Source organism: Pristiophorus japonicus, chromosome 1 (assembly GCF_044704955.1).
Source record: "Pristiophorus japonicus isolate sPriJap1 chromosome 1, sPriJap1.hap1, whole genome shotgun sequence".
In the NCBI taxonomy this organism is placed as follows: Eukaryota; Metazoa; Chordata; class Chondrichthyes; family Pristiophoridae; genus Pristiophorus; species Pristiophorus japonicus.
The window spans coordinates 470,729,971-470,750,057 of record NC_091977.1 but is presented as its reverse complement, the minus strand read 5'-3'; the positions used below and the strand labels follow the sequence as shown (position 1 = coordinate 470,750,057).

The 20,087-nt window shown below is 46.4% G+C and overlaps 1 protein-coding gene across 2 annotated transcripts in view; it reads left to right on the top strand.

The window, feature by feature from the left end:
- The window catches only part of nagpa (N-acetylglucosamine-1-phosphodiester alpha-N-acetylglucosaminidase), a 141,377-nt gene that overhangs the window by 83,346 nt on the left and 37,944 nt on the right, over window positions 1-20,087 (top strand). For both annotated transcript variants that reach the window (XM_070894405.1, XM_070894412.1), the window contains 2 exons: window positions 13,157-13,265; window positions 18,907-19,035. In XM_070894405.1, the coding sequence (XP_070750506.1) occupies window positions 13,157-13,265; window positions 18,907-19,035 (238 nt within the window). The remainder of the gene's footprint in view (window positions 1-13,156; window positions 13,266-18,906; window positions 19,036-20,087) is intronic.

Genomic DNA, 20,087 nt, shown 5'->3' with positions numbered 1-20,087 from the left:
TCAGAGAAATAGACCATGTACAGTAGACACCTCAAATCACTGGAGAAATATCACCAACGATGTCTCCGCAAGATCCTACAAATTCCCTGGGAGGACAGATGCACCAACATCAGCATCCTCATTCAGGCTGACATCCCCAGCATTGAAGCACTGACCACACTCGATCAGCTCCGCTGGGCAGGCCACATAGTCCGCATGCCAGACACGAGACTCCCAAAGCAAGTGCTCTACTCGGAGCTCCTTCACGGCAAACGAGCCAAACGTGGGCAGCGGAAACACTACAAGGACACCCTCAAAGCCTCCCTGATAAAGTGCGACATCCCCACTGATATCTGGGAGTCCCTGGCCCAAGACCGGCCTAAGTGGAGGAAGTGCACCCGAGAGGGCACTGAGCACCTCGAGTCTCAACGCCGAGAGCATGCAGAAATCAAGCGCAGGCAGTGAAAAGAGCGTGCGGCAAACCAGTCCCACCCACCCCTCCCCTCAACGACTATCTGTCCCACCTGTGACAGAGTCTGTGGCTCTCGTATTGGACTGTTCGGCCACCAAAGAACTCCCTTCAGGAGTGGAAGCAAGTCTTCCTCGATCCCAAGGGATTGCCTATGATGATGATGAGTCCTTTTGAAAGCAATGATTGAGTCTGCCTCCACCACCCTTTCAGGCAGTTTTTTCTTGTGTTACTTTCGGTTCTTTTGCCAATCACCTTTACTATGTCTGTGGCAGCATCTTCCTTGGTGAAGACTGATGCAAAGTACTTATTTAGTACCTCAGCCATACCCTCTGCCTCCAAGCATAGCTCTCCTTTTTGGTCCCTAATCGGCCCCACCCCTCCTCTTACTACCCATTTACTATTTATATGCCTGTAGAAAACTTTTGGATTACCTTTTATGTTAGCTGCCATTCTACTCTCATACCCGCTCTTTTCCCCTCAATTTCTTTTTCACTTCTCCTCTGAACTTTCTATATTCAGCCTGATTCTCAGATGTACTCTCGACATGACATCTGTCATATGCTCTCTTTTTCTGCTTCATCTTACTCTTGGGGCTAGATTTTTGGTTGTCGGTGAAAACAGTAGTTTTACGCCAAAATTACCGTTTTCGCTGCGCTACCGCTTTTAGGCCTAAATTTCGGCCTTTATGTCCGCATCGGTAAGGTCAGCGTTGCACGAGGATTCGCGGCGCAAACCGCGAGTTTCGGCAACTTTAGTTCGAGGCCGGTAGCGCTGCGAGAGAGGCCTTGGGAGGGGGAGAGAAACAAACAAAATAAAATTGCAAAAAACATTCACAAAACCTTCACCAAACTTTTTACCTACTAAATCACTGAAAAATAATTAAAAAATAAAAACTTTAACTTGCCTTTTTTGCAGGTCTTCATACTTAACTGCTGCTGGCAGGGCTGCACAGACAGTTTTGATCTGCCAGTATTCTGGGAGAGTGCCGAAAGTACGACGGTAACGTAGTCTGCGGCGTTTCATGTCGGCGCACCTCTCCCCGGCAGTACGTGAAAGTGCCACCACAAAAAGGTGCCCGAAGATCCCGCTGACCGGGTTTTCACCACGGACGGTCAAATCGCAACAAAAAGTCGGCGAAAATCTAGCTCTTTGTTATCCAGGGAGTCCTGACTTTAGTTGGCCTACCTTTCCCCCTAGTGGAAATGTACCTTGACTGAACGCAAACTATCTCCTCTCCTCTTGGGGCTAGATTTTCCCCAACAAATTTTGTCAGCACTGACCTCAAGCATGCCGACTTTGCACGCTGGAAACGGCGCCGGCAAAAACCCGCCCCATCCTGGCCGTTGCGTGCAGTCCTCGGAGTCCTGGCATGGTGTTGATGGTGAAGTGGGGGCGGAGCGAAACGCCCGCTCCAAAAACACTGCCGGCACCTTCGCGCATAGACAGAGATAGAAAGAAAACTTGGCTCGAGCTGCTGCAACTTCCCTCCCCTATTCCAGGCCGAATGGCCTCACACACAAGCCGGTCCGCTGCCTTTTCCGGGCAGACCTTCTCGGGTGGCTCGGCGGGCACTTCTCCCCCCACCCCAGCCCCCCCCCCCCCCCCCCCCCCCCTCCAACATTAAAACATTAAACGCAACTCCAGCAGCTTTTCAGGTGGCTCGGCAGGCTCTCCCTCTTCCCACCCCCTGCGATTAAACACGCTGCAGCTCCAGCTGCTGCAACTTCTCCCAGTGCGTCTTCCCTCCCCATCCCAGGCTGAATGGCCTCACACACAGGCTGGTCGGCTGCCTTTCTCGGGCAAACTTTAAAGATAAGGTAGGATTTACTTATTTTTTTTATTGTTTTTGGTTTGAGCTTTTCCTTAATGTTTGCTGCTTGTATGTTGAGGTCCTCTCCAGTTCCCTTCCCTCCCCTATCCCTGCCCTAATGTCTGTTGAATGTGTGCTGCTTTTTCTGAACTGCCCGCAAGGTTTATCAGAACTGGCCACATACGCTGATCTAAGTGGATCTGGAGTACGTTTTTGTTGACCAAAGTGGCATAAATGGCCAAAACTGACGCAAGTGTCTGGGAACGCCCTCTTTTGGGGAAAAAGAAACTGACATAAAAAAAATCGTACCTAGCTAACTTAATCTGGAGCAAATATTTGGGGGAAAATGGCATTTTCTAACTTATGCCAGAAAAAACAACTTACTCCATTCTGCTGTTAACTGTCACAGTACAGGCACTACATTGCTTTCAACAGATTTTCCTCCTCTTCTCCTGCGGTTATCTCTGGTGTACCAAAACGGTCCAATCTTGGCTCTCTTCTCTTCACTATCTACATGCTGCTGTAGGCAACGCTATCCAGAAGCGCAAGACCATCTTCTGCATGTATGTTCATGACGACTATTTTTATCTTACTGCCTCCTTCATTGACCCAAAGGTTGTTGCTACACACTCAAATTGCCTGATGTCACGACCTGAATGAGTCAAAACAACCTCCAGCTTAGTGCCAACAAAGCTGAAACTGCCGCCTTTTGACTTCCATCAACATCACCAAATCTGTGACCTAAAGTCCATAAGTCTCTCCAGCTGCCATCTCAAGCTGAATCAGTATGCAACTTTGGTAATAGTGTGGTTGTGGAGAAGGTGTTGATTCCCGAGCTTCCTTTTCCATAACCACATTATTACCAAAACTGCTTGCTTCTATCTCTGCCCCATCTCCCCTTCTATTGCTGAAATCTTTGTGCATGCCTTATTCCAATGCCCTGTAGATGGATTTTGTTATCAACCCTCCATAAGCTTCAACTCATCCTAAATGCCAGCAGCATTTTCACCCACAGTCCCTCATTCCCATTACCCCAGCTTCTTTGTTCTCCACTGGCCCTTGCCATAGTATGTCAATGTTAAAAATTCTTGCTCTTGTTCTTAAAACTCTCCATGGCCCCATCCTACCTATTTTAGTGATCACTCTTTACCTTGCATTCTCCACTCCTCTAACACCCGACTTCTCATCCTTTGCTTTGTCCACTCCACCATCAACCACTACACTCCTTGCCTTTTCCCTGCACCTTTCCATCTCTTTCCCTGCTTTCAAATATCTTCTCAAAACTTTCCTCTTTGCCTGTGCGCTTGGTTCCCCATTCTAGCGTCTCAAGTATCCTCCTTTTTCCCTTTGCTCAGTGTCCACCGTATCCCTTTCCACATTGCAAATCAGGAAATGTCTTCCTGCACATGTGAACTACTCCATGAATGCAAGTTGTATTTTGTGTACAGTACATCAAACCCAACATCTTGTGCACATCTCCCTGATAAAGTGCAACATCCCCACCGACACCTGGGAGTCCCTGGCCAAAGACCACCCTAAGTGGAGGAAGTGTATCCGGGAGGGCGCTGAGCACCTCGGGTCTCATCGCCGAGAACGTGCAGAAATCAAGTGCAGGCAGCGAAAAGGGTGTGCGGCAAATCTGTCCCACCCTCCCTTGCCCTCAATGACTATCTGTCCCACCTGTGACAGGGACTGAGACTCTCGTATTGGACTGTTCAGCCACCTAAGGACTTATTTTAAGAGTGGAAGCAAGTCTTCCTCGATTCCGAGGGACTGCCTATGATGATGATATCTGCAGAAGCTTTTCTGTTGTTTTTGTTGAAGTGATGGCAATTTTTGGCACTGTTTCATTGTATAGAATATGTACTCTTAATTATAATGGAATGTTTCAATATTTGAACATTAAATACAATGCTTCATGTACACACCAATGAACTTGATATTTTAATATTTAAAGTATGTCAAATAATGTAAATGAGTTATACTCTTGGAATACATAGTGTTCAGCAAATACTGCTGTGCAATAATAAAATGGGTATTTGCTATAGTACTGGAGGATTGTCATTAGCACATTTAAAAACCATTAGTTTACTAATATGTTAAAATATGGCTTGCAGTCTCAGCATAAATTCCTGACCAGTGTTGAATTTCCAAGCCTAGAAATTGGATATGGCCCAAAAATGGGCAGTGTCATGGCCAGGCACTGTTTAGCTGCACCAGATCAAAGTGCTCTCGGTAGCATGCAAATTTGTGCTCAGTGCTCATTTACATAATTATAGTGCTGATAGCGCTAAATGTGCTGCTTGTTGGCTTACCGCTCAACAGGCAGGCCAATATCGGGTGCAGGCTAATGTCTAGTATTGTTTGGCCTAGTCTTTCTCCACTACTTAAAGTGCAGCAGTAACTCATTGTCATTCTATTTGGAGCTCTCCTTCCTCCTGTATGTCTGAGATGTGGACCATATGCAGTAGACACCTCAAAGCGCTGGAGAAATACCACGAACGATCCTGCAAATCCCCTGGGAGGACAGATGCACCAACGTTAGCATCTTCGATCAGGCCAACATCCCCAGCATCGAAGCACTGACCACGCTCGACCAGCTCCGTTGTTCACATGCCTGACACAAGACTCCCAAAGCAAGCGCTCTACTCGGAACTCCTACACGGCAAGCGAGCCCAAGGTGGGCAGAGGAAACGTTTCAAGGACACCCTCAAAGCCTCCTTGATAAAATGTAACATCCCCACTGACACCTGGGATCCCTGGCCAAATACCACCCTAAATGGAGGAAGTGCATCCGAGAGGGCGCTGAGCACCTCGAGTCTCTTCGCCGAGAGCATGCAGAAAGCAAGCACAGGCAACGGAAGGAGCATGCGGCAAACCAGTCCCACCCACCCTTTCCTTCAACGACTGTCTGTCCCACCTGTGACCAAGACGGTAATTCCCGTATTGGACTGTTCAGTCACCTAAGAACTCACTTTTAGAGTGGAAGCAAGTCTTCCTCTATTCCGAGGGACTGCCTATGATGATGATGATTTGGAACTCCACTTGGATTCATTAGTAAACTAGCAAGAGATCGCTGAGCAGCAGCAGAGGGAAAAAGCTAGTCAGTTCTCAGATGCGGCTCTGGAGCCACTGGTGGTGGCCGTGAAGAGGAGACTGGCAGACTGGCAGGAAACCATCTGCCCATACATCTAGAAGGCTCTGGCAGGAGAAAGCCGTGCGGTCCTCAGAACATGGGTACAATGTCGCAGGAAGTTTAATGACCTGAAGATAAATGAAGGCTTCAGCAATTACCATATCTCACCATCTGCACCAGAAGCCTCACACACTGCTCAATGGACCATGCCCCCATCGCTGACCTACCAACAATCTCTACCTATCACCACTTGTACCACACAATCATAGCTTCACTTCACCCTCACAACCTTATCACTGCTGCACCACTCACATCCACATATCACAACTTGCACACACTGGGAGCTATTCAACTATGGCAGGCACATCACCCAAACACACTGCATCACACTCACTGACACACAGCCCTTTCTCTTGCAAGCTAAGATCGCTCACAACGGCTGGGAGCAGCGGCAGAGAGGCGGGGTCACAATACAGGCCTTGAGCCAACTGGAGGAGAGTGTGCTTGACATCATTGGATGGGAAGTCACCGAGCCTGTGACAACGGGTGAAGTTGGAAGCCCTCATTCCTAATTCTTCTTCTCACATCCTGCTTCCCCCTCATTCCACAGTCTCTTCTCTCTTACAAGATGCATGGATATCTTGCTTTCCCCCCCTCCCCTCCTCTGGTGTCTGCAAGTGTCAGATGCAGTGACGGTGTGCCGCCTTCTCCTTTGCTCTCCTCCATGGCTTTGAGTACAGGCTCTTGTGACTTTCAGATAACCAAGAATTGCCAGCCTCAGAGCCTGTACCCAAAGCCATGGAGGAGAGCAAAGGAGAAGAAAAAGACATACCGTTGTTGCATCTGACACTCGCAGACACCAGTTAGAAATTAGCATTGCGCGGAATTTAGAGGGGAGCGGGATCTGCACAGGTGATATACCGGGCACAAGTGGGCTTCAGCAAGGCCAGAGGAAAAGGATAGCTCGGGTGCTAGCTCCCCGGAGGGCGACTCAGATGAGGACCTCGATGGGGTGGCCTACAGAAGAAGGGTGATGTGCATGCACACTAAATTGTTAGGTGCAATGGCAAACCTGCCAGAGAGCTTCTTGGCAATGTCGAGGAGAATGGAGGAGTCCGGCTCCAACATTGGCTGGGGCTTTGTGCAGAGCTTGGAGCCCATGATTTCCAGACTGGAAATGATGGACAACACCAGGAGAAACCCGACATGCTGCTGTGTGTGATGGGCAATGTCGCAGCTGCCATTGCAGCACAGGCGTAAACAACCCAATGTCTCACTGCTGCAGTGGAAGCATCGGCCACTTTCCTGCAGGCTCAGCTTTCTGCCAAGCAAGATCAGACTGCTCTCATGCAGTCTCAGTTTGCTGCTACCGAAGCTCGGACTGCTGCCATCATGCCTGGGTTTACCCGTGTCAAACGGGACTTGCCGGGTGTCGCAGCAGCCCAGCAATCTGTCCTCCAACATATATTGCTAGGAACACTGAGGCGCCAACCTAGGGAAGTGGCAATGCGTCTGTGAAGCAGGAACCTGCTGTCCTCTCTCAGGATGACAGCTTTTCTATTCCCATCACTGCCACTCCGCCATTGTCTTTGCCCCTGCCTGTCAGCCAGCCAGCCCGCCCAGACTACTGCCGCCCATGCAGAGGCGGTGCAGTCTATAGCCGGGCCTTCTAGGTCCAGAGCTGTTCGAGGTCATCTTGCAAGGCCATCTGAAGTCTTCCTCATGGAAACAGCACAGCAGTTCTGGTCACCACATTACAGGAAGGACGTGATTGCACTGGAGAGGGTATAGACGAGATTTACAAGGATGTTACCGGGAGTGGAGAATCTTAACTATGAGGACAGATTGAATAGGCTGGGTTTGTTTTGCTTGGAACAGGGGAGACCTCTTTTTGAGATATAAAATTATGAGGGGCCCAGATATAGTGGATCGGAAGGTCCTATTTCCCTTAGCAGAGGGGTCAACAACCAAGGCGCATAAATTTAAAGTAATTGATAGAAAGTTTAGAGGAGATATGAGGGGAACTTTCTTCATCCAGAAGGTAGTGGGGGTCTGGAACTCACTGCCTGAAAGGGTGGTAGAGGCAGAAACCTTCACCACATTTTAAAAAGTACTTGAATGTGCACCTGAAGTGCCGTAACCTGCAGGTTACAGACCTAGAGCTGGAAAGTGGGATTAGGCTGGATAGCCTCTTGTTGGCCGGCACGGACTCATGGGCCGAAATGGCCTCCTTCCGTGCTGTAAATTTCTATGATCCTATGAAACCAGACATGAGCACCAGAGTAGGAAAGGGTACCCAAACGACTGGCACTGAGGGATTGCACAAGGGTAATTAGTTGATACTGTATTTGTAAATTGAATAGTGATAAATGTATTAATTTTATTTGGAATCTTTGTTTTGTAGTGGCTTTTATTTCAGCTTTATGCCCAGGAGGATGCAGTAATATTCTGTGACAGAGGGATGGTATGATGGGGCTGTGGTGAGCAACAGGGATCTGGGGTTTCATTCACTCGAATCGGAGTCTAATGAGGCATTCACGGACAGTCCGTGCTGAAGGGGGATTTGCTGCCTGCCTCCTCCCTTCGTCCTCTTCCTCTTGCTTCTCCTCTTCCTCTCCCCCCGCCTCATCTCCCTCATGATCCTCCTCCTCCTCTTCATCCTCTTCCTGAGGTGGTCCCGCAATCCCTGGTGACAAGGGCTGCTCCCTCCTGATGGCCAATTTGTGCAGCATGTAGCAGACCACCACAAAATGGGACACCCTCACCTCCGAGTACTGGAGCTCTCCCGAGCGGTCAAGGCAACAGAACCGCTGCTTCAGCAGCCCAATGGACTGCTCGATGATGTTCCTGGTGGCAGCATGACTCTCATTATGAGTGCTGAGCATGGGTTGTGGAGGGGAGTCATGAGCCAGGTGCAGAGCAGATAGCCCTTGTCTCCAAGCAGCCACCCTTGGATTTGACATGGTGGCTGGAAAGTTGGAGGCACAACGGATTGACGCAGGATAAAAAGGCAACATAACCACTGCCAGGATAGCGGGCATTGACCATCAGGATTCGCTGGGCATGGTCGCACAATAACTGCACATTAAGTGAGTTTTGCAGTTAGGGATGTTCGCAGGATTGTTGTGCAACGCTCGCAAAGCCATGTATCTTCAGTTGATGGTGCTCTGCACTATGAGGAAGCCCATTATCGTAGCAAAGCCACATGCGCAATCTCTCCTTTCTGCTCGGCGAGAAGAAAATGTCCCTTCTCCGAGTGTAGATAGCCTCTGTCACTTCCCGATGCAGCGATGGACAGCGAACTAGATGTTAGCTGTCTCCTGCTGCAGACTGGAAGGATTCGCTAGCAAAGAAATTGAGGGCCACGGTGACCCTGCGGGCCACTGGTGAGCTGTGTTCGCCCTGCTCTGAAGCTCCAGGTTGCAGTAGGTGGCAAAGTTCTGTGACCAACTCCTTGCTGAAGTGGAGCCTTCTAATACACTATTCCTTGCTTAAGTGGATATAAGACAAGTGCTCTCTAAGGACTCTAGGTGGGTAAGACCACCTGTTGAGAGTCCTTCTGGCTCTCCTCCTCCCCCTGCACGCATCTTCTCCTCTTCGCTGCTTCCGCTCCATCTCCCGAAGAAGTTTGAGCGCAAGGGGGCCTGCCAGTATTGTGCCCCCATGATTGTAAGTGTTGTGCGCAGAGGCCTTCAAAAAAGAATGAAGGTGTTCTCCACTTGCCCCAATTCTCCCTGTCACCTTAGGACCTTGAAAGTAGTTTAGAAAGCTGCTAGACTGCCAGAAAGTTTCACAAAGCCAGTCAAACTGAACAAACATGTCCGCTGCAAGTTGTTGCTGCTAATCCCGTTAAATAATGTTGCTAAAGCCTCCTTCCAGCTTGTGAACCCTTGGTCAGCTGATCGCAATTAACACAGGCCAGTAAGTTCAGCAGCACACTGCAAAATGGCAGATCAGGCGTCAGTTGAGCGTTGCACCCTCACTGACGCCACAATCTGCATAATCTCCATAGTGCTAATGAGCGCAGTCATCGGCAGCACTGATGAACAGGCAAAAATGGTGGACGGCGGCAGTGCGGCTGTTTTCAGAAAAAGGGTCTTAACGGCCAGCGCAAACACTACGAATTTCTAGGATCCAGTGTTTTTATAAAAAAACTGGTAGCACTCTAGACGCCTGTGAAGAATAGCCACCTGAGGCAAATTACTGGAGGGTTGCTTTTAGGAATTGATGCCTTATGGGGAGGAAAGAAAAAGAAAGACTTGCATTTATATAGCGCCTTTTATGACCATCATGTCTCAAAGCGCTTTACAGCCAATGAAGTACTTTTAGAGTGTAGTCACGGTTGCAATGTGGGAAACTATGACATTGCTAAATTCCAGTAGTTTGTGAATAAGAAGGTGTAAACATTTAAAAATTAAATCTGACAGTCAAAGATGAGAACGGGGCAATTTAAGTAGCCATTTTAAGTAATTAATAGTGGGAGTACAGACCACCAAACAGTAGTAGTGAGGTTGGGGACAGCATCAAACAAGAAAGTAGGGATGCGTGCAATAAAGCAGTTATCATGGGCGACTTTAATCTACATATAGATTGGGCTAACCAAACTGGTAGCAGTACGGTGCAGGAGGATTTCCTGGATGGTTTTCCAGACCAATATGTCGAGGAACCAACTAGAGGGCTGGCCATCCTAGATTGGGTGATGTGTAACGAGAAAGGACTAATTAGCAATCTTGTTGTGCGAGGCCCCTTGGGGAAAAGTGACCATAATATGGTAGAATTCTTTATTAAGATGGAGAGTGACATAGTTAATTCAGAGACTAGGGTCCTGAACTGAAGGAAAGCTAACTTCGATCATATGAGACGTGAATTGGCTAGAATAGACTGGCGAATGATACTTAAAGGGTTGACGATGGATAGGCAATGGCAAACATTTAAAGATCACATGGATGAACTTCAACAATTGTACATCCCTGTCTGGAGTAAAAAATAAAACGGGGAAGGTGGCTCAACCGTGGCTAACAAGGGAAATTAGGAATAGTATTAAATCCAAGGAAGAGGCATATAAATTGGCGAGAAAAAACAGCAAACCTGAGGACTGGGAGAAATTTAGAATTCAGTAGAGGAGGACAAAGCGTTTAATTAGGAGGGGGAAGATAAGAGTACGAGAGGAAGCTTGCTGGGAACATAAAAACTGACTGCAAAAGCTTCTATAGATATGTGAAGAGAAAAAGATTAGTGAAGACAAACGTAGATGCCTTGCAGTCAGAATCAGGTGAATTTATAATGGGGAACAAAGAAATGGCAGATCAATTGAACAAATACTTTGGTTCTGTCTTCACGAAGGAAGACACAAATAACGTTCCGGAAATACTAGGGGACCGAGGGTCTAGCGAGACGGAGGAACTGAAGGAAATCCTGATTAGTCAGGAAATTGTGATAGGGAAATTGATGGGATTGAAGGCCGATAAATCCCCAGGGCCTGATAGTCTGCATCCCAGAGTACTTAAGGAAGTGGCCCTAGAAATAGTGGATGCATTGGTGATCATTTTCCAACAGTCTATCGACGCTGGATCAGTTCCTATGGACTGGAGGATAGCTAATATAATGCCACTTTTTAAAAAAAGGAGGGAGAGAGAAAACGGGGAATTATAGACTGGTTAACCTGACATCAGTAGTGGGGAAAATCTTGGAATCAATTATTAAAGATGAAATAGCAGCGCATTTGGAAAGCAGTGACGGGATCGGTCCAAGACAGCATGGATTTATGAAAGGGAAATCATGCTTGACAAATCTTCTAGAATTTTTTGAGGATGTAACTAGTAGAGTAGACAAGGGAGAACCAGTGGATGTGGTGTATTTGGACTTTCAAAACGTTTTTGACAAGGTCCCACACAAGAGATTGGTGTGCAAAATTAAAGCATATAATATTGGGGGTAATGTATTGACGTGGATAGAGAACTGGTTGGCAGACAGGAAGCAGAGAGTCAGGATAAACAGGTCTTTTTCAGAATGGCAGGCAGTGACTAGTGGGGTGCCGCAGGGCTCAGTGCTGGGACCCCAGCTATTTACAATATACATCAATGATTTAAATGAAGGAATTGAGAGTAATAGCTCCAAGTTTGCAGATGACACTAAGCTGGGTGGCGGTGTGAGCTGTGAGGGGGTTGCTAAGAGGCTGCAGGATGACTTGGACAGGTTAGGTGAGTGGACAAATGCATGGCAGATGCACTATAATGTGGATAAATGTGAGGTGATCCACTTTGGTGCCAAAAACACAAAGGCAGAATATTATCTGAATAGTGGCAGATTAGGAAAAGGGGAGGTGCAACGAGACCTGGGTGTCATGGTACATCAGTCATTGAAGGTTGGCATGCAGGTATAGCAGGTGGTGAAGAAGGCAAATGGCATGTTGGCCTTCATAGCTAGAGGATTTGAGTGGAGGAGTAGGGAGGACTTGCTGCAGCTGTACAGGGCCTTCGTGAGTCCTCATGTGGAATATTGTGTTCCGTTTTGGTCGTCTAATCTGAGGAAGGACGTTCTTGCTATTGAGGGAGTGCAGCGAAAGTTCACTAGACTGACTCCCGAGATGGCAGGACTGACATATGAGGAGAGACTGGATCGACTGGGCCTGTATTCACTGGGGTTTAGAAGAATGAAAGGGGATCTCTTAGAAACATATAAAATTCTGACAGGACTGGACAGGTTAGATGCAGGAAGAATGTTCCCGATGTTGGGGGAGTCCAGAACCAGGGGTCACAGTCTAAGGCTAAGAGGTAAGCCATTTAGGACCGAGATGAGGAAAATCTTCTTCACTCAGAGAGTTGTTAACCTGTGGAATTCTCTTCCACAGAGAGTTGTTGATGCCAGTTCGTTGGATATATTCAAGAGGGAGTTGGATATGGCCCTTACGGCTAAAGGGATCAATGGGTATGGAGAGAAAGCAGGAAAGGGGGACTGAGGTGAATGATCAGCCATGATCCTATTGAATGGTGGTGCAGGCTCGAATGGCCTGCTCCTGCACCTATTTTCTTTGTTTCTATGTAATACGTGTGAACTGCTGAATGCAGCCCCTTTAGATGAAGGCTTGAAATACTTTACCATTGTGGTTTTAGCTCAACTTTGGAATGAGTCCACCAGTTTACTGATCGAGCTATGGGTTTGTTGTTTATCCAGTGGATCTGTAACAAAGCAATTGAGTGTTAGAAATCTTCAGCTGACTTGGCTCAAGATTTGGAGAATCTGGATGTGATATTTGAGTGGATTCTATTGGGTTATGTGTAAAAAGGTTTCTGTACATTTTGGTTCCCATATTAGTCTGTTTCCATAAAAGTACATGAATACTATATTATATATTTTTTTAATTTGAATTTGTTGTTATAAATTATAGATCCAGAAATGCATAAATAGTGCAAACCCTCTGAGAATTCTGCATTCCTCCAACTCTGGCCACTTGCTTCTCCCCACCATTGGCAGTCGTGCCTTCAGCCGTCTGGGCCGTAAACTCTGGAATTCTCTTCTTAAAACTCTCCACCTCTCTGCCCTCCTTTAAGATACTTCTTAAAACTTACCTCTTTGACTAAGGTTTTGAGCACCTGTCCTAATGTCTCCTTTTTTGGCTTGGTGTCAATTTTTGTCTGATTATGCTCCTGTGAAGTGCCTTCGGACTTTATACTACATTAAAAGGGCCATATAAATGCAAGTTGTTATTGTATACATATTGATGTGAAACTAAACATTTACTAAGTCTTTTTTTAAATAGGGTCCTTTGAAAGATTTGTCAACGTGGTGTCTGCACGAACTGCTATAGGACATGATAAATATGGGAGGCTTATTTTATTCCATGTTGATGGACAGACTGACGTCAGAGGGTAAGACACATTTATTAGCCTCAGATTTTAAAGGAATCATTTTTTATGGTTGTCCTATTACAACTTTACAGGTTAAATTTGTATTCTGAATTAATACATACATTAACCAATTATATTCAATTTATTTTTGTTCATGGTTTTCTTTTTAAAGTATTAGTTCTGCCTGTAACTTATTTTTATTATTATAACCCTGTTTGAGTCATGCATACAATTGTACTCAATTAATTCATCTACCACATAATAGAATTGATGTTCAAAGTAATCTGGATTCAATTAAACTGCAGGTTACAGATAAATTTGGTTCCATGCAGTAACCATTACTAAGAATTTTTATTTTCCAAGTATGAAACATTTGGCATATCTCCATTTCATACACATTTTAACATAAGCAGTTCCAGGGTTCCTTTTGCAGGTTATGGTATATTATGCTATCGGTTGACCTGTGTGATGCCTGCGATCCCATGTCTTATAAGAGAGATTTTATTCATCAAAGTTTCCAAATTTCAAGAAATGTTGCAGTTCCGTCCTTCCCTCTACCCTCTCACATACAAAAGTCTATGCTCCTTTTGATTTCCGTTCCAAATCTGAGGTGCATTGGGCCGGGAGATGCTGACCACAGTTCTGCAGCTGTGGTTTCAGCAACTCTCAGTTGGGGAGGGAAATCTGAGGGGATATCTTTTGTACCTACTGGCAGGCTGCAAGGAGTATTATGAGCAAGCCATGTATCCTTTCCTTAAGAAAGACTTGGATTTATATAGCGCCTTTCACGGCCACCGGAAGTCTCAAAGCGCTTTACAGCCAATGAAGTACTTTTGGAGTGAAGTCACTGTTGTAATGTGGGAAACACGCAGCCAACTTGTGCACAGCAAGCTTCCGCAAACAGCAATATGATAATGACCAGATAATCTGTTATTTTGTTATGTTGATTGAGGGATAAATATTGGCCAGGACACACAGGTGTCGGGTCAGATGCACAAAAAGGGCAACAAATGTGCAGAAAAATGGGAAATGCCCAAAAGTGCCCTAGTGAGAAAAGTGTCAGTTGAAAAGAGATAGAAATTCACTGAACTGTTTGTCACATGTAATAAACTTGAAGTAAACCTGTCATCCAACAAAAAAAAATGCTTTATTGGTTAGTGTATTCTACCAGCAAATAAACAGAGAGCATCTGACATATGAGGAGAGACTGGATCGACTGGGCCTGTATTCACTGGCATTTAGAAGAATGAGAGGGGATCTCATAGAAACATATAAAATTCTGACAGGACTGGACAGGTTAGATGCAGGAAGAACGTTCCCAATGTTGGGGGAGTACAGAACCAGGGGTCACAGTCTAAGGATAAGGGGTAAGCCATTTAGGACTGAGATGAGGAGAAACTTTTTCACTCAGAGTTGTTAACCTGTGGAATTCTCTTCCGCAGAGTGTTGTTGATGCCAGTTCGTTAGATATATTCAAGAGGGAGCTGGATATGGCCCTTACGGCTCAAGGGATCAAGGGGCATGGAGAGAAGGCAGGAAAGGAGTACTGAGGTGAATGATCAGCCATGATCTTATTGAATGGTGGTGCAAGCTCGAAGGGCCGAATGGCCTACTCCTGCACCTATTTTCTATGTTTCTATGGACCCAAGTTTCCACACGCGCCTAGAACGGCGCAGTCCCAACCTGGACGCCCATTTATCGCGCCACAAAGTGCGCCTAAAAAAATCCTCTGTATTCTCCACCTACCTGCAGGTCCTCTGGCCCTCGGCGCAGCCAGCACGAGCTGTGGGGGGGCGGAGCCAGGTCCCTGCGCTGAAAACAGTGCCGGGACCTCTGCACATGCGCGCTACAGTGGGCACGCAAGTGCAGTAGCTCCAGGCGCCGAACTGTGTGGGAGGGGCCCGAAGCACGCAGCCCCTAGCCCTGGCTGAATGGCCTCACTGGGGCTGCGTGAATAAGGCTCCTCCCACGGCCAGCTCCTGCTCCCCCCACCGACCCGACCCGACACTCGCTCCCCGCCCCCCACTGCCTCCGGACCAGACCCGACACTCGCTCCCCGCCCCCCACTGCCTCCGGACCAGACCCGACACTCGCTCCCCGCACCCCCCTGCCTCCGGACCAGACCAGACCTGACACCCGCCCCCCCCCCCCACCACCGTGCCTCCGGACCAGACCCGACACCCGCTCCCCGCCCCCCCCTGCCTCCGGACCAGACCCGACACCCGCTCCCCGCCCCCCCCTGCCTCCGGACCAGACCCGACACCCGCGCCCCACCCCCCCCCCCCGACTGACCCGACCCGACCCGCGCTCCTGTTCCCACTCCCCGCCTCCCCGACTGGACCCGACCCGACCCGCGCTCCTGTTCCCGCTCCCCACCTCCTCGACTGAACCCGACCCGACCCGACCCGCGCTCCTGTTCCCGCCTCCCCGACTCGACCCGCGCTCCTGTTCCCGCTCCCCGCCTCCCCAACCCGACCCGCGCTCCTGTTCCCGCTCCCCGACTGGACCCGACCCGACCCACGCTCCTGTTCCCGCTCCCCGACCTGACCCGCGTTCCTGTTCCCGCTCCCCGCCTCCCCGACCCAACCCGCATCCGTAGAACTGTTCTACCTGACTAGAACTACAGAAAAAAAAATGTGGAGAATTGCGATTTCTAAGATAGTCCGTTCTCCACCAGTTGCTCCTAAAAATCAGGCGCAATTCATTTGGAAACTTGGGCCCTATGTTTCTATCTTATTAACATTCGGGCTGACTTTTCACGAGCAGAAATCCCTGGGTTTGTTTGACTTTTGTCGAGCATTGTTTTGATTTAGTTAGAAATAAATGTCTGCAGTTTTGCAGGGTCATTCTAGTCTTTCTGAGAAGGTACTTGAGCCTCCTTCAGATATACTATTTCAGCAGAATTGCTAAAGGCAGGATGTCTAAATTGGCCCACAAACCCAAGCAATCTTGCCCAAACAGCTCAGTACAATTTGCACGTGTATTTCTTACTCACTGTTTTGTTTGTTTGAATTTTGTGGGCCTGCTTTGGAGCAAGCTTTAATTGCATCATTAGTGAGCAAATTAGAACACACATTTGTTAGCATCCATAGTTTGAGATTTAAGCAAATTAATGGAAACATTAATTTATATGTGACCCACACGGTTCCATGGTAAGTAAGAAGTGAAGACAAGAAGTTTGGGAATTTCTGTCAATGTATTTGAAGGATAAAAATATGGGTTGTACCTTTTGGTATTGTATTCCTTGGCAGTTCCCTCTTCAGAGCAGGAAATCTGATCCATGCGTCACAGCTAGTTAATAGATAATGTGGATTACACGCTATTGTGTCAGGCAGAATTATGATTGTATCTCATATCCACTTTGTTTTGCAATATAGCATTTCATTGTTTATTGAAGTAGCTTTGGCAGTGTTACGGAGTTCCAACAACACTGTGGTGGAAATTCGGTCATGCCTCAGTTAGGGCGGTTGTTCCGGGCGGAGCGGTAAATTTTACGCCGGCAAATGATTTGGTCTGCTGCCGCAAAATTCATCTATTGGGGCAGGAGTTTGAAGCAGGGCGTTGAGGGAGGCATTGCACGTCTCTTTTAGGGCACTAGGCCAGCTGAGCAAGGGAAAATCTCCAGTTAAACAGCTGGCCTCTGAGCGCCATAACAGAGGCCTGGGGGGGGAGGGGCGGGTGAGAAACCTAAAAAAAAACCCACCAAAAACATTCCCAATACATAGCTCACGCTACCACAACCTAAATCGTTAAAAAAAAATGTTAAACAATCACACTTACCTGAGGTCGGCATTAGTTACCTCACTGCGGTCACGACAGCTTGGAACGCCTGCTTTCACAGGCATTCCACCAGGGAGCGTTAAGGGTCGGGCGGCAACCAAAAATCGAGTCGGTATCTCAACCAGGGGCGTTGTACATTGGCTCGCCTCTCCTGGGTGCTCCGCACACCACCGAATGTCTCGTTGGGGCACTGGAAGCTGGCCACCCAGGTGCAAGTGCTTTCCGCCGCCATTGTCGGCCCTCCGGGGCACTAAGAGGGGCAGCAGAAGACCGAATTTCCACCCCTTTGTACTTTAGAACACAGAACTATTTATTGACCTATTTTTGACTTGGCAATGTCAACCCTTGAAATACGTGCACAAGTCCCACTATCCAGGATTGTTTTATTAAATGTTCACAATTTACAAAAGAGATTTAAACATGTAGAAAGCTAAGTTTAAATTTCCCATGTGACTTGCAGTTTCTGGGAGTATTTTGTTTAAATTCTGTAAGTGTATAAAATTATGAGGGGCCTGGATAGAGTGGATAAGAAGGACCTGTTTTCCTTGGCAGAGGGGTCAACAGGGGGCATAGATTTAAAGTAATTAAAAGGAGGTTTAGAGGACATATGTGGAAATTTCTTCACCCAGAGGGTGGTGGGGGTCTGGAACTCACTGCCTGAAAGGGTGGAAGAGGCAGGAACCCTCACCGCATTTAAAAGATGCTTGGATGTGCATTTGAAGTGCCGTAACCTACACGGTTATGGACCAAGAGCTGGAAAATGGGATTAGGCTGTATAGCGCTTGGTCGGCCGGCGCGGACCCGATGGGCCGAAATGGCCACCTTCCATGCTGTAAATTTCTATGATTCTATGACACTCGAGTATTGATGCCATTTCCATTTGACAAACCAACATAAAAATTCAAACAACCATAAATAAGAATTCTAACAATGTAAATAATCACTGGTTGACTATTTCCCACTCCACTTTTTGCTGGCTGGTGCACCTTACTCTGTTCCCTGACTTCAGCTGGTATTCTCTACTACCTGCTCCATTCTCTCTTCACTGCTGCCTTTTGGTATTTCTTCTGTTGATTAAAATCAGCAGCAGAAAATATTCTAACAAACCAACATTGAGAGAATGGAGCAGGTGGCAGAGAACACCAGCTGAAGTCAGGGAACATAGAATTGGATAAGGCTGCCTCTTCATTGGTCATAAAAAGCTGTGTGTTGAGCATTTAAGCAAATAAATAGAAAATGACTGAGGACCAGATAACCAGAGTTTGTGAACTATAGTTTAAGCACCCAGATCTGATCAGACCTTCAATTCTGCATTGCTGCCAAGCCCTTAGTCCCTTTTAATCCTTGTTGCCATTTTTTTTTTTTAAGTACAATTTTTTAATCGAACTATTTTTCATACAATTGTAGTCTGTCATATAATACATTCAAAATTATTGATTCAAATATTAATTAAATTAATTATTAATTTAAAATTAATTAAATATATGAATAATACAATGTAGGAGATATATGTTCTTCACAGCATTCTAAGCCTTCATTCATGATTATCCATCCCTCAATTCTTTTAAGACTATTCATAATCCATGAAATTTGACCAAAATCCCATGATAAATGTACAGCCCTAGTACATTTCATGTACCAAGGCAATCAATCTACCTGGCAAACTTCATCAGATCGACCTAGATTAAGATGAAGCCTAGATTCCATAATGAAAAAGATAATGGTCAAGTGATATGATCCCAAGCCTTTGCTACTTTGAAATTTTGCATTGCATGCTGGAGTGACCCAGATTAACTCGTCCTTTGATATTCATTTCCTAGTAATTCATAATGTAAAATAGATAATGGTTTGAATTAACAGAAGTAAAAAAATTGCATTACAGGATGAATCTCTGGGAGTTGGCAGAATTTTTAAAGGGCCATGAAATAATTAATGCCATTAATTTGGATGGAGGGGGATCAGCTACCCTGGCACTCAATGGATCTCTTGCAAACTATCCATCAGATCACTGGTATGTACACTGCAAAGTATCATCATAGGCAGTCCCTCGGAATCGAAGTATATTAAGTTATGTATTACTTGAAATTCTGTTATGTTGCTCGTGGACAAAACGGTTTGGAGTACTTTGTTCATATTTGTCTTTCAGTAATGTTACCTGCCCAAGGGACAGCCTGAAATTACTAAAAATTGCCTGCACTCTGATCATTGAATTCATGTTTAAAAAAAAATGCCGGCATTGTAGAAGACAGAAGTAATAAGGGTGTCTGACACATCAGAAATAATTAATTTTCTGGTGCTGTATCTGTTTGAAATCAATTAAAATTCACTCTGGCATTGGGCTTGCATAACACACAAATACGTGGGCATTAATCATTCACCCATGGTTAAACAAATGAATGCCTGCAGTGGAAAAGTCACATCAATAAAGTATCCTGTCAAAATGACAAATAAATAAGCAATTTGCTGAAGTCCTGTTTTTATTTAAAATTTGATGAGTCTAATCTATGCAGGAAACATCTCAAAATGGCTCTGTGGTGTGTTTTATTTAGAAATCTGAATCGTTGAGTTCTGCTGACATAACCGGTATGGACACGATGGGCCAAAATGGCGGCTTTCCGTGCTGTAAACTTCTATGATAACAAATAAATAGCTGGTTATTAAAATTCATGCAGTATTTTAAAAAACATTAAAGCCTGTAGTAAGAACATAAGTCAGCAAAAAAATATGGTGCTGTTTAGTTTCTTTAGTTTTTCTCCTCATGTCCTCTCCGAGCACATCTTGTCCATGAGACCCACCTCCTGTTCCCTTGACCCTATTCCCACCTAGCTGCTGACCATACAACTACCCTTCCTAGCCCTCATGTTAGCTGATATTGTTAACCATTCCCTCTCCTCGGGTAATGTCACCCTCTCTTTCAAATCTGCCATCATCACCTCATAAAACCCACCCTTGACCCCCTCTGTCCTTGCAAACTACTACTCCATCTCCAACTTCCCTTTCCTCTCCAAAGTTCTTGAATGTGCTGTCGCCTCCTAAATCCGTGTGCATCTTTCCCCCAACTCC